A 14,200-nucleotide genomic window follows, 5' to 3' on the forward strand; every position below is an offset into this window, starting at 1 on the left:
ACAGTACAGAAGAAAGGAGTACTTGACCTACAGACGTCAGATGCTATCTTGGCACAGAACAAGATCTTGACTCAACAAATAGAAGCACGAACCAAGCAGATGTCTAAGCTGCCTCAACAGCTTAATGCAATACAGACTCCTCCGATTCATCAACAAGTTTTGTGGTGTGAGTTTTGTGGAGGGGAACATCCCACTGGTCACTGCTGAATACCTACCACCACATCAGAGGAAGAGGTTCAGTATGTTACTAATCAACCTCGACAAGGAAATTTCCCCAACAACCATCCATACAACAATCAGTTTTCACAAGGTTGGAGGGGAAATCCAAATCAGAATCAAAATTATGGGTGGAGGCAGGAAACAGGGCCATCAAACAGGCAACCACCATTTCAACCATCATATTAGCAGGGTACACATCCACCTTTGCATGAAAGACAGACAAAATTAGAAGAGACACTAGAAAAATTCATGCAAGTCTCCATTGCTAATCAGAAAAATACAGATGCATCCATTAGAAATTTGGAGACTCGGGTGGGTCAATTGGCTAAACAAATGGTAGAACAGAATATAGACTAGCAACAGTTCTCAGCTAATACCCAAACTAACCCCAAAGAACATTGCAAATCCATCACTACGAGGAGTGGCAAGGTTATTGGAAAAGGTATTGGTGAGAATCTAGCGGTCGAAGAAGAGGTTTTGGGAGAAACTGAGGTTGAGGAAGAACAGAAGACAGTCAGAGAAACTGAAAAGGGTGATGTAGTGGATAGTGAGGAAGGGATAACTAATGCTGAAGATGTGATAAGGGAGAAAGATGACAAGAGGAAGAGTGATCTACCTCAGTTGAAGGATCTTCCTTATCCAAAGAAACCTTCCAAAAAGGATAAGGCAACACAATATACTAGGTTCTTGGATATATTCAAGAACCTATAGATCAACATTCCCTTCATGGAGGCGATGGAACATATGCCCACCTATGCAAAATTTATGAAGGATCTGTTGACAAAGAAGAGGAAGTTTTCAGAAGAAACAGTGACATTGGAAGCTGGGTGCAGTGCTATAATCCAGAAGTCTTTGCCTGAAAAGACTAAAGATCCAGGCAGCTTCACAATACCAGTCACAATCGGTGAGCCATCAGTGGGAAAGGCACTGCTAGATTTGGGTGCCAACATAAACTTGATGCCTTTATCCATGCTGAAAAGAATTGGAGAGTTAGAAATTAAGCCTACTATGATGACTCTGCAACTCGCTGACAGATCAGTGAAGTATCCTTATGGAGTTGCTGAGGATGTTCTAGTGAAGGTGGATGAATTAGTATTCCTTGTTGACTATGTCATCATGGATATGGAGGAGGACAGTGAGGTCCCATTGATTTTGGGCAGATCCTTTATGAAGACTGCCAAGGTCATTATTGATGTTGATGATGGGAAACTGAAAATGAGGGTGCAGGATCAGGAAGTGAACTTCAATGTATTTGAAGCAATGCAACATCCGAAAGAAAAACAACACTGCTTTCGAGTGGATGTTATTGAGGACTTGTTGATGCTCGATAGTATTCACTTGAGTAGCAGAAGCCCATTGGAGAAAGTGCTGATTGGGGAGATAGAAGGGAACAGTAGTGAAGAAGACAAGTTGATCACAACATGCATAACAGAGTTGGACACACATCGGAAGGGTAAATCTGAGCAAACTCACATTGAGGAACTGGTTAAAGAGAAGAAAGATGAAGTTCCGAAAGTAGAGTTAAAATTACTCCCTTCACATTTAAAGTATGTGTTCCTAGAGGATGGAAGTCAGAAACCGGTTATAATCAACAGTGCTCTATCACCAGATGAAGAAAATCAACTAATTGAGGTGCTGAAGAAAAATGCAGGAGCAATAGGGTGGACACTGAAGGATTTACATGGGATCAGCCCATCTTATTGTATACATAAAATCCACATGGAAGTGGATTACAAACCGGTTGCCCAACCTCAGAGGCGTCTGAATCCTACTATGAAGGAAATGGTTAAGAAGGAGGTGATGAAACTCTTGGATGTTGGGATGATTTATCCCATATCTGATAGTACTTGGGTGAGTCCGGTTCAAGTGGTCCCAAAGAAAGGGGGTATGACTGTGGTTCGAAATGACAAAGATGAGCTTATTCCAACCAAAACAGTCACTGGTTGGCGCATGTGTATTGATTACCAGAAGTTGAACCAGGCTACTAGAAAAGACCACTTCCCTCTACCATTCATCTATCAAATTATTGAGAGATTGGCTGAACAAGCATTCTACTACTTTCTGGATGGGTATTCTGGGTACAACCAGATCACTGTGGATCCCCAAGATCAGGAGAAAACAGCTTTCACATGTCATTTTGGTGTCTTTGCATACAGAAAGATGCCATTTGGACTGTGCAATGCACCAGCAACATTCCAACGGTGCATGTTAGCTATTTTTTCTGATGTTGTAGAAAAATTTATTGAGGTATTCATGGATGACTTCTCGGTTTTTGGGGCGTCATTCAGTAACTGTTTGGAAAATTTGGACATCGTGCTGCAACGATGTGTTACAACTAATCTGGTACTGAACTGGGAAAAGTGTCACTTCATGGTGACTGAGGGAGTAGTCTTGGGTCACAAGATTTCTTCCCGAGGTATTGAAGTTGATAAAGCGAAGATTGAGGTAATCAAGGACCTCCCACCACCACTCAATGTCAAGGGAATTTGAAGTTTCCTTGGACATGCAGGTTTTTATAGGAGGAATTTATAAAAGATTTGTCCAAAATTGCAAAACCACTCAGTAATCTTCTCAACAAAGATACTGTTTTTAATTTTGATACTGAGTGTGCAAATTCTTTTGAAACCTTAAAGCAGAAATTAATTTCTGCTCCTGTTATAGTAGCACCCGATTGGCATTGCGATTTTGAACTAATGTGCGATGCTAGTGACTATGCTGTCGGGGTGGTACTAGGACAGAGAAAGGCTAAAGTTTTCCATGCTATACATTATGGTAGTAAGGTATTAAATGAGGCACAAATTAATTATGCCACCACAGAAAAAGAATTACTAGCTATAGTGTATGCACTGGAAAAATTTAGATCCTACTTGATTGGCTCTAAAGTCATTATTTTTACTGATCATGCTGCCATTAAATATTTGCTAACTAAATCGGATTCCAAACCGAGATTGTTGCGTTGGGTATTATTATTGCAGGAATTCGACTTGGTGATCAAGGACAAAAAAGGGAGCGAAAACTGTGTAGCAGATCATCTGTCAAGATTGGTCAATCAAGAGGTAACATTGAAGGAATCAGAGGTGGTGGAGGAGTTCCCTGATGAGAAGCTTCTCCTCATTCAAGAAAGGCCATGGTTTGCTGACATGGCTAATTTTAAAGCTGCAGGGGTAATTCCCGAGGAGTTAACTTGGCATCAAAATAAAAAATTCTTGCGAGAGTCCCGTCAATTTGTGTGGGATGACCCTCATCTTTTTAAGATTGGGTCGGATGGGTTGTTGAGGAGATGTGTATCCACAGATGAAGCCAAGAGTATCCTATGGCATTGTCACAGTTCGCCATACGGAGGACACTTTAATGGACAAAGGACAGCTACAAAAGGCCTACAATCTGGTTTCTACTGACCTTCGGTGTTTAAGGATGCACATCATTATTCACAGCAATGTGATAATTTCCAGAGATCAGACGGGATCTCCAAGAGGAATGACATGCCCTTAACCAATGTGCAAGAAGTGGAAGTGTTTGATTGCTAGGGAATTGATTTTATGGGACCATTTCCACCATCATGCTCACAAGTATATATTCTAGGGGCAGTGGATTATGTGTCCAAGTGGCTGGAAGCTGTAGCTTCCCAAAAGGATGATGCTAAAACTATGGTGAAATTCCTAAAGAGAAACATATTCAGTCGGGTTGGCACACCGCGAGTTCTGATCAGTGATGGAGGCTCACACTTCTGCAATTCACAATTGGAGAAGGTCCTTCACCACTATGGAGTCCGACACAAAGTTGCATCCCCTTATCATCCGCAGACAAATGGTCAAGCGGAAGTATCTAACCTAGAGATCAAGAAAATACTGGAGAAAATTGTGTCAACCACAAGAAAAGATTGGTCTCTTCGATTAGATGATGCACTGTGGGCGTATAGAACAACTCTCAAAGCTCCTACTGGACTATACCCATTTCAGATAGTTAATGGGAAAGCATGCCATCTACCAGTGGAACTTGAACACAAAGCATACTGGGCACTCAAATTTTTCAATCTGGACCCAAAAGCAGCAAGTGACCATAGAAAAGTGCAGCTGCAACAATTGGAGGAAATGAGACTCACTACATATGAGTCCTCCAAGTTGTACAAGGAGAAGGTCAAAGTGTATCATGACCGGAAGATCCGCAAAAAGGATTTCCGAGTGGGTCAAAGTGTGCTTCTGTTCAACTTCTGGATGAAACTGTTTCCGGGAAAGCTAAAATCCAAATGGGCAGGACCCTTCCTAATCAAAGAAGTGAAATTGTATGGAGCGATTGAGCTACAAGATACAGCTTCTCAGCGAAGTTGGACAGTAAATGGGCAAAGACTGAAACTGTATCTGGGTGGTGACGTCGAGCGGCTCACCACAATCATCAACTTAGAGAATGCATAGAAAAACAGGCGTCGAGCTAATGACGTTAAACAAGCGCTAGCTGGAAGGCAATCCAGTTTATTTCATGTTTGCGTTTCTGTTGTTGAAAAAAAAAACAAGTTTAGGAGTGAAAATCTGGGCATTTATCGCCCAAGCGAGCCAACCCTCGCTCAGGCGAGAAAGGTGGCCTTTTAGTGGCAAGTCTCTCGCTCAAGCGAGAATTCCCTCGCTCAGGCGAGGGAAGTGACCTTCCAATGCCAACCTTCTCGCTCAAGCGAGACAGCCTCGCTTAAGCGCAATTCAATTGGGTTGCTCTCTGTTTCTCCCTCGCCCAAGCGAGGGAGTCTCGCTCAAACGAGAATAACAGACCTTTCAGTTCTGAGTGTCTCGCCCAAGCGAGATGTCTTCGCCCGGGCGAGAGTTTAGCAACTCTTCAGTTCTTATTCTCGCCCAAGCGAGAGCACCTCGCCCGGGCGAGAGAGCACAAGTTTTGTTTTAAAAAGGGGGTTGTGGGGTTCATTCCCTCACACCCTATTTCAAAGAAATCACACAAACCCTCAAGCTTGTGCCATCTCCAACTTTTGAACTCTTTCATCATCTCTTTTTCACATACTATCAAGCATCATGAGCAGAATGTAAGTATATTTTCATCTCATCACATTTTCATTTGTGCATTGCGTTACAGTTAACTTATTCTAGGCACATCTAGGATGAATTTGTTGCTTTTGTTGTTTTATTGTTGTATTGGACATTATATCATGAAAACATGAGTGACATTGTCAAAAGAAAAGGGGTTTCTGAATGAGAAACCCCAGTTTAGCTCATAACTCTGATAGATTTATGTGATTTAATTGTTCAATGTGCTTTACAGGAGAAAAAAAATCTGTGGCTACCAAGAATCCCCCTCCCAAGAAGTTGAAAGGAACTTCAACTTCACAGGCATCGGATTTTGATCGGACATTGTTCAAGAAAAAGGGGAAACAGGAGTGACATATCCTACTCCTCAACTAGGTTTTCATTCCTGAGAGGAAGGTACAATTGGAATCGGATGAATACCCTGTTTTCACATTACCTTTGACTGTGTTGAAATGGTGGGTGGTGGCAACTCCGAACAACAAGTTCGATCTAGCTATCGTTCGCGAATTCTATGCCAATGCCTACCCACTTGAGGGAGAAGAAGTCACATATAAATCTTGGGTCCGGGGGAAGACTATATATCTTGTTTGACAAAGATCAGAGATCAGACGGGATCTCCAAGAGGAATGACATGCCCTTAACCAATGTGCAAGAAGTGGAAGTGTTTGATTGCTAGGGAATTGATTTTATGGGACCATTTCCACCATCATGCTCACAAGTATATATTCTAGGGGCAGTGGATTATGTGTCCAAGTGGCTGGAAGCTGTAGCTTCCCAAAAGGATGATGCTAAAACTATGGTGAAATTCCTAAAGAGAAACATATTCAGTCGGGTTGGCACACCGCGAGTTCTGATCAGTGATGGAGGCTCACACTTCTGCAATTCACAATTGGAGAAGGTCCTTCACCACTATGGAGTCCGACACAAAGTTGCATCCCCTTATCATCCGCAGACAAATGGTCAAGCGGAAGTATCTAACCTAGAGATCAAGAAAATACTGGAGAAAATTGTGTCAACCACAAGAAAAGATTGGTCTCTTCGATTAGATGATGCACTGTGGGCGTATAGAACAACTCTCAAAGCTCCTACTGGACTATACCCATTTCAGATAGTTAATGGGAAAGCATGCCATCTACCAGTGGAACTTGAACACAAAGCATACTGGGCACTCAAATTTTTCAATCTGGACCCAAAAGCAGCAAGTGACCATAGAAAAGTGCAGCTGCAACAATTGGAGGAAATGAGACTCACTACATATGAGTCCTCCAAGTTGTACAAGGAGAAGGTCAAAGTGTATCATGACCGGAAGATCCGCAAAAAGGATTTCCGAGTGGGTCAAAGTGTGCTTCTGTTCAACTTCTGGATGAAACTGTTTCCGGGAAAGCTAAAATCCAAATGGGCAGGACCCTTCCTAATCAAAGAAGTGAAATTGTATGGAGCGATTGAGCTACAAGATACAGCTTCTCAGCGAAGTTGGACAGTAAATGGGCAAAGACTGAAACTGTATCTGGGTGGTGACGTCGAGCGGCTCACCACAATCATCAACTTAGAGAATGCATAGAAAAACAGGCGTCGAGCTAATGACGTTAAACAAGCGCTAGCTGGAAGGCAATCCAGTTTATTTCATGTTTGCGTTTCTGTTGTTGAAAAAAAAAACAAGTTTAGGAGTGAAAATCTGGGCATTTATCGCCCAAGCGAGCCAACCCTCGCTCAGGCGAGAAAGGTGGCCTTTTAGTGGCAAGTCTCTCGCTCAAGCGAGAATTCCCTCGCTCAGGCGAGGGAAGTGACCTTCCAATGCCAACCTTCTCGCTCAAGCGAGACAGCCTCGCTTAAGCGCAATTCAATTGGGTTGCTCTCTGTTTCTCCCTCGCCCAAGCGAGGGAGTCTCGCTCAAACGAGAATAACAGACCTTTCAGTTCTGAGTGTCTCGCCCAAGCGAGATGTCTTCGCCCGGGCGAGAGTTTAGCAACTCTTCAGTTCTTATTCTCGCCCAAGCGAGAGCACCTCGCCCGGGCGAGAGAGCACAAGTTTTGTTTTAAAAAGGGGGTTGTGGGGTTCATTCCCTCACACCCTATTTCAAAGAAATCACACAAACCCTCAAGCTTGTGCCATCTCCAACTTTTGAACTCTTTCATCATCTCTTTTTCACATACTATCAAGCATCATGAGCAGAATGTAAGTATATTTTCATCTCATCACATTTTCATTTGTGCATTGCGTTACAGTTAACTTATTCTAGGCACATCTAGGATGAATTTGTTGCTTTTGTTGTTTTATTGTTGTATTGGACATTATATCATGAAAACATGAGTGACATTGTCAAAAGAAAAGGGGTTTCTGAATGAGAAACCCCAGTTTAGCTCATAACTCTGATAGATTTATGTGATTTAATTGTTCAATGTGCTTTACAGGAGAAAAAAAATCTGTGGCTACCAAGAATCCCCCTCCCAAGAAGTTGAAAGGAACTTCAACTTCACAGGCATCGGATTTTGATCGGACATTGTTCAAGAAAAAGGGGAAACAGGAGTGACATATCCTACTCCTCAACTAGGTTTTCATTCCTGAGAGGAAGGTACAATTGGAATCGGATGAATACCCTGTTTTCACATTACCTTTGACTGTGTTGAAATGGTGGGTGGTGGCAACTCCGAACAACAAGTTCGATCTAGCTATCGTTCGCGAATTCTATGCCAATGCCTACCCACTTGAGGGAGAAGAAGTCACATATAAATCTTGGGTCCGGGGGAAGACTATATATCTTGTTTGACAAAGATACTGTCAATGATTTGCTGAACAACCCTTTTGAAGCACGGGAGGGGGAATTGTGTCAGCTCTTTGCTGCTCAAGCTGATGGCATGTTCAGACTCTGGGATACTGCTGCGCTACTCTGTGTTCCTGGACGGTCATTTAGCACCACAATTCTTTGGGACTACCCCTCCGGATTTACCAGAAATATATGACTGTCCTGGTCCAAGTCTGGATGATTTTCTTGCTGCACAACGTGATTCCAAATAGTCACGTGTCATCTTTACCCATTCTCGATTGTTACATCATTTATGCAATCATGAAGGGTCTGCCAATTGATGTAGTCAAGATAAAAAATCGTCATGGAAATATACAAGGCAGTTGTCAAAGGAGGTAAGAAGGGTTCTTTGGGGTTCCCGTTATTGATCACTGAACTCTATGCTCAGCAAGGGGTTCAGGTGACCAGAACTGAGAAGATCAAGCCCCCGATCACCATGCAGTACATCCATCAGAACTGCAAAGAAGAGGCAGTACAGCAGGTGACAGTTCCCACTCTCCACATCCACAGTCACCTCCACATCCAGCATTCCCACATTCACAGTCAGAAATGCCTCCCTCGACACCTTTTCAGGGAACCACTCAGGATCAACTTAATCGGCTCACATTGCATATGGAGCATATAGAGCTCCAAAATGACATCTTGAGACAAGGACAAGTGTATCAGCAACAAGGACTCTATGCTGTTTTCCAGCAATTGAGTCAGGGAACCAATTTTGGGGTTCTGCAGACACTTTCACCCAACAGTTCCCTTGGCCTGGGGTCAGGCCTATCTTTCTAGAGGGGGCAGGACCTTCCGAAACCATTGGATATGGGACTACTGGAGATGATCCAGCTGCAGATGGCAACAATGATGAAAATGATGATATGGAGTTCATACTCTGATGAGCTTTTGGGCTAAAAACAAAAAAACTGGTTCTCCTGTACTTGTTTTATTATTTATGCTTTGTAGTTTAGGATGTATGCTTAGGATCAATGTGTAGGATGTGAGTATAGTATGTATGTTTAGGAAGTGGGCGTAATTTCGTAATGTACTTTGTGTTTGATTGTCTGATGTTTAAGTTAAGTAGCAAATGTAGTCAATGAAAATGCGTCTGGTTTAAATGTGTTTACTGAATCCAATTGTGAAGTTGTGCTAGAGACATATGAATTAAAATTTTGATAAGACTCTATGATTGAAATTGATTAGGGTTCTGAGTTTGACTGTTTTCGGGATGTGCATGTTGATTCAGACACTGATTGAATAGATTGAATAATGAGTAGTTAGGCAAAGGACAAAAGATTATAACAGGGTGAGTGAGTGCTCCTCAAACATAGATGGGTAACTTTGCTGGATTTTGTCAATTAGCTTTGCCTGATTTTTGTGTCAATTGCCATTAAGCATGGAATATCAAGGAAATGATTAAGACCTAGTTTAGAAGAGTTAAGCTACAACCAGAAAGCCAACCCTTATGAATCATAAATCCAATTCTTTGTAGCCCTTTGAGCTGAAAATTTCTTTTTCAAAATCATGTACCCAAGCCACAATGAAATACATCAATCCCCATACCCATGGAGAAAGATCATTAGTGCATATGGTTTTTAATTGTTATGTTGGAAATGGACGAAATTGTGATTTATGTATCTGGGTTAGAATATGAATCAAAACTCTCATTCTTCAATTATGTGTGAATGATGAGCATGAGATAGTGAAAAGAAAAAAAGAAAAAAGAAATGTGTGAATCATGCTAAAATAAGTGAAGACTCAAAAGAAAGAGTCAATTGAAGAAGGAGAATCAAAATGGTTAGTAGCATAAGCAATGATTTGGTGAAAGAAAGTTGAATGAAGTTGGAATATGCACTAATGGTCTACCTCCTTCTTTGTATCCAGAAAAACAAAGTTTCTTTGTAACCAAGCCTCATTACAACCATATGGCCAGCCCTTGAGATCCTTGATTAAACATGTGTACATGGCATAACTGAACTGAAAGGCAAAGTCAAATTATACTAGGTCTAGCAAAGATATGAGTGAAACATATAACCTGTGAGTTTAAGAGAGTCCTTTGATAAACTGAGTAGTTATTCTTGTTATTCTTTTTGAACTTGAATTGTATTGCATTCTGTTATCAGTTGGAACTTGGTCCACTATGATCGATCATGAAACAGGGCTCTGTGAACTAGTAAGTGAATCAAGCCGTATTCTTGCTATTCTTTTTGAACTTGAATTGTATTGCACTCTGTTATGAGTTGGAACTTTGTCCACTATGATTGATCATGAAACAGGTCTCTGTGAACTAGTAAGTGAATCTAGCCGATGTCACGATTGGATGAATAATTGTTTTCAAAACCAAATGTATCAAATTGATTTATATTTTGTTACTTTGCTTGAGGACAAGCAAGATTCTAGGTTGGGGGATATTTGTTAAGTGCCAAAATTTTAATGAAATGTATATGATTCAGAAGCACTTTGTGTGAATTTATGATGTAATTGCATACAATTCCCAATAATCTAGTAATTTTATATTGTTTAGGAAAATAAGTGATTATTGTTGTTTGTAGGTGAAGATGTGATGAAAAAATGAGAAAAAAAGAGAAGATTCAAGTTTAGAACAGCACAAGCCTCGCTCAAGCGAGGGAATGCTCGCTCAAGCGACAAATCAGAAGAAAATGCAGAAAACACTGACATCCCTCGCCCAAGCGAGGCACTGTCGCCCGGGCGCTATTCAAGACCAAAATTAGCCAAGCTTACTGTTTCTCCCTCGCCCAAGCGAGGCACTGTCGCCCGGGCGCTATTCAAGACCAAAATTAGCCAAGCTTACTGTTTCTCCCTCGCCCAAGCGAGGGACTGTCGCCCGGGCGCTATTCAAGACCAAAATTAGCCAAGCTTACTGTTTCTCCCTCGCCCAAGCGAGGGATCCTCGCCCAAGCGAGAGTGCCTCGCTCAGGCGAGGTGATCAAATCATCTGAATTGGCTTTCTTGCTACATAATTGATCTAGTGATGGACAATGATGTAGGAATTGCTTTTACATATGGTTTTAATGCTAGTTAATCATCTGATAATCCAAGGAATTGGTAATTGAGTGATTACCTAAGAATTTTACAATCAGGAAACTGATGTAATTGATTTATGAAAAATGTGCATCAAATTCAGTAACTTCACAAACTGTTAGGAATTGAATCTATGGATATCAAAAGGGAAAGTTGATGAGTTTCGATCCCAACCCTTTTATTTTAATATCTTCTATTGTTATTTAAATTTGATTATTTCTAAAAACCAATGCAAATTTACCAACCAAATCTTGTATATAGCTGCTCAATTGATTCTTATAGGAATTAGTGTAAATCCATTATGCTCCCTGAGGACGATATCCCGGTATTTTACCGGATTTTATTACTTGTACGATACGGTACACTTGCCGTTACATAAAATATCTAACATTACTTCATTCAAGTAACAAGTTACATGTGAGAGAAAAAGAATTATCCAACTTAAAACTGTTCAGAGTAATCCATTATTGCCTTTGAGTAACAGATTACCAGTTTTACAAAAGTTGAGTAACCGATTACCCAAATGGTGTAATCGATTACTCTAATTCGTTTTTAAATAATTAGTGTACAGTATGTTTGTGTAATCGATTACCCAATGTAAGTAATCGATTACTGAAGACTGTTGTATGAGATTTCAGATTTCAAAACGAAATGTTTTCACTCCAAATGAAATCTCTTCACTTCAAACAACTCCTACACTTTCAGAATGGCACCATGGGTGTTTGGAAAATCTATATAAAGACTCTAACTCTCACACCATAAATACACAACTTTTATATAACTCTCATACTACTCTGAAAAATTCTCTCACTATTTTTCTGCACTTTTGCACTAAGTTCTTAAACTTTCAAAATAGAATTTTTCTGAGTTACTTAAAGTAATTGATTTAAAGTTTTACAAATCTATTGAGCATTATTACTAAGTATAAAAAGAGAGTTGATTAGATTGCAGGTGTTATAATATTTCACACTTGTAAAGGCAATCCAAAGCCATTATTGAAATTCTTCATTCATTGCAATAAACTTTCTTTCACAGGATGTGAATAGAAAGGGGATATAGTAACTTGGAAAAATGTTTTCCAAGGGTATAAATATTAGTGAGTGGGTAAGGTACTTAGAGATCTCGGGGTGAGACTTTGTAATTACTACTCATAATATTTAGTGGAAAATCTCTTGTGTTGCAAGAGTATTAGACGTAGCCTTCGGTGGACAAGAAAGTGAACCAGTATAAAATGTTTGTGTACTCTCCTTTCCCTTTCCTCTTTACTTTATACTTATTTATTTTCTGCAATATTATCTGCTGCACATTAACTCTTACATTTTGCAGAAAAAGTTACTACATTTTTAAGTTAACTAATCCACCCCCCTCTTAGTTGTAATCTTGTTCTTACAATTGGCACCAAAGCTATATTTGAGTAAGATACTCTCAAAACTGATCCTACATCAAGATGGCCTCAAGATCATTCATAGGAGAAGGGTCCAACATCAACCGCCCTCCAAGCTTTGTTGGAGAATGCTATGATTTCTGGAAAATTAGAATGAGGATATTCATTGAGTCTCAAGACTTAGACATATGGAACGTAATTGAAGAAGGACCATACATACCCTTCACTGTTATCAACAGTATAAGGGAAACAAAGCCAAAATCATCATGGAACGATGAAGACAAAAAGAAGGTACAATATGATTTAAAGGCAAAGAACATTCTCCCCTCTACTCTTGATATTGATGAATTCTTTAGAGTATCAAATTGTAAATCTGCAAAAGAAATGTGGGATACTCTAGAGACCACACACGAAGGAACAGAGGAAGTAAAAAGATCAAGATTCAACACTCTTTCTCAAGAATAAGAAATGTTTCGCATGAAACCTGGAGAGAAGATTCTTGATCTAAAAAAGAGATTTACTCATCTTACCAATCACCTTCTTGCACTTGGCAAAGTTCTATCAAATAGTGACTTAAACTTAAAATTTCTTAGATCACTCACCAGAATATGGCAACCAAAGGTAACTGTAATTTCTGAAAAGAAAAGTTTATCCAAAATGTTTTTGGCTGCTTTGTTTGTTAAATTGCAGGAACACGAACTTGAACTTAGTCAACTTGATCAACACAAGGAGCCAGAAAAGAAGAAGAAAAATATTTCTCTAAAAACAAAGGTTGATAGATATGACTCATCCGTAGATGAATCAAAAAAGGATGATACAGAAGATATAAGCCTCTTCGTAAATAAATTCAGCAAGTTCCTAAAAAGGAATAAAGGCGCAAAAACAGGTCAAACAAGAAAATTCGCCAAAAGCAATGATGCCTCCACCTAAAGTCAAAATTTTACATGTTTTGAATGTGGCAAACCCGGTCACATAAAGATAGATTTTCCAAACTTGAAAAAGGGTTCTTTCAAGGGAAAGAATGATATAAAGACTGGACGAAGAGCATACATTGCTTGGGAAAACAATGATGCAAGTTCTGCATCTGAAACAGAAAACGAAGAGCAAACACATCTATCACTTATGACAGCTCATCATTCTGATGATGAAGAGGAAAACATGAGAGACGCCTGCATTTTCTGGTACCTGGATAGCGGCTACTGAAAACACATGACGTGCAATAAAAGTAAATTCTCTGTCCTTACTCTAAGGGACAAATGATATGTCACATATGGTGACAACAACAAGGGAAGAATTCTTGGAGTTGGTAGAATTGGAAAGCCACCATCAACAACTATAAAAGGTGTACTATACGTTGAAGGACATAAACATAACCTTCTAAGCATATATCAACTATGCGACAAAGGATTTCATGTGGCATTCTACCCAGATAAATGCATCATTGAAAGTAAGGATAATTCTAAACTTATCGGTAAGAGAATGAATAATATATATATGATTGACATGAATTCTGCGTTACCTATAACATGTTTAGTGGTAAATGATAATCATGATGCATGACTTTGGCATAGAAGAATTGCTCACATCCACATGGCACATTTGAATAAACTTATTAAGAAATATTTAGTTATCGGTTTACCCAAAATGAAGTTTATTAAAGACAAACTATATAGTGTTTGTCAAATGGTTAAACAAACAAAAACTTCTTTCAAACTAAAGCACATGGTTTCTTCCGATAGA

At 39.9% G+C, this 14,200-nt stretch overlaps 1 protein-coding gene and 1 pseudogene across 1 annotated transcript; both read left to right on the top strand.

The window, feature by feature from the left end:
* Nucleotides 955–5,600, top strand: LOC109335470 (annotated as a pseudogene).
* Nucleotides 5,935–7,776, top strand: LOC109335471. Its single transcript, XM_019571605.1, has 2 exons — nucleotides 5,935–6,760; nucleotides 7,658–7,776. Exons 1-2 carry the CDS (start codon nucleotides 5,935–5,937, stop codon nucleotides 7,774–7,776), a joined length of 945 nt encoding a protein of 314 aa, XP_019427150.1.

The sequence above is a fragment of the Lupinus angustifolius genome, chromosome LG20 (genome assembly GCF_001865875.1).
Source record: "Lupinus angustifolius cultivar Tanjil chromosome LG20, LupAngTanjil_v1.0, whole genome shotgun sequence".
NCBI lineage: Eukaryota > Viridiplantae > Streptophyta > Magnoliopsida > Fabales > Fabaceae > Lupinus > Lupinus angustifolius.

Coding starts and splice junctions, on each gene's coding strand:
- LOC109335471 (XM_019571605.1), top strand. CDS start 5,935: ATGGGACCATTTCCACCATCATGCTCACAAGTATATATTCTAGGGGCA. Junction 6,761..7,657: donor ACTGAAACTGTATCTGGGTG/GTGACGTCGAGC, acceptor TGTGCTTTACAG/GAGAAAAAAAATCTGTGGCT.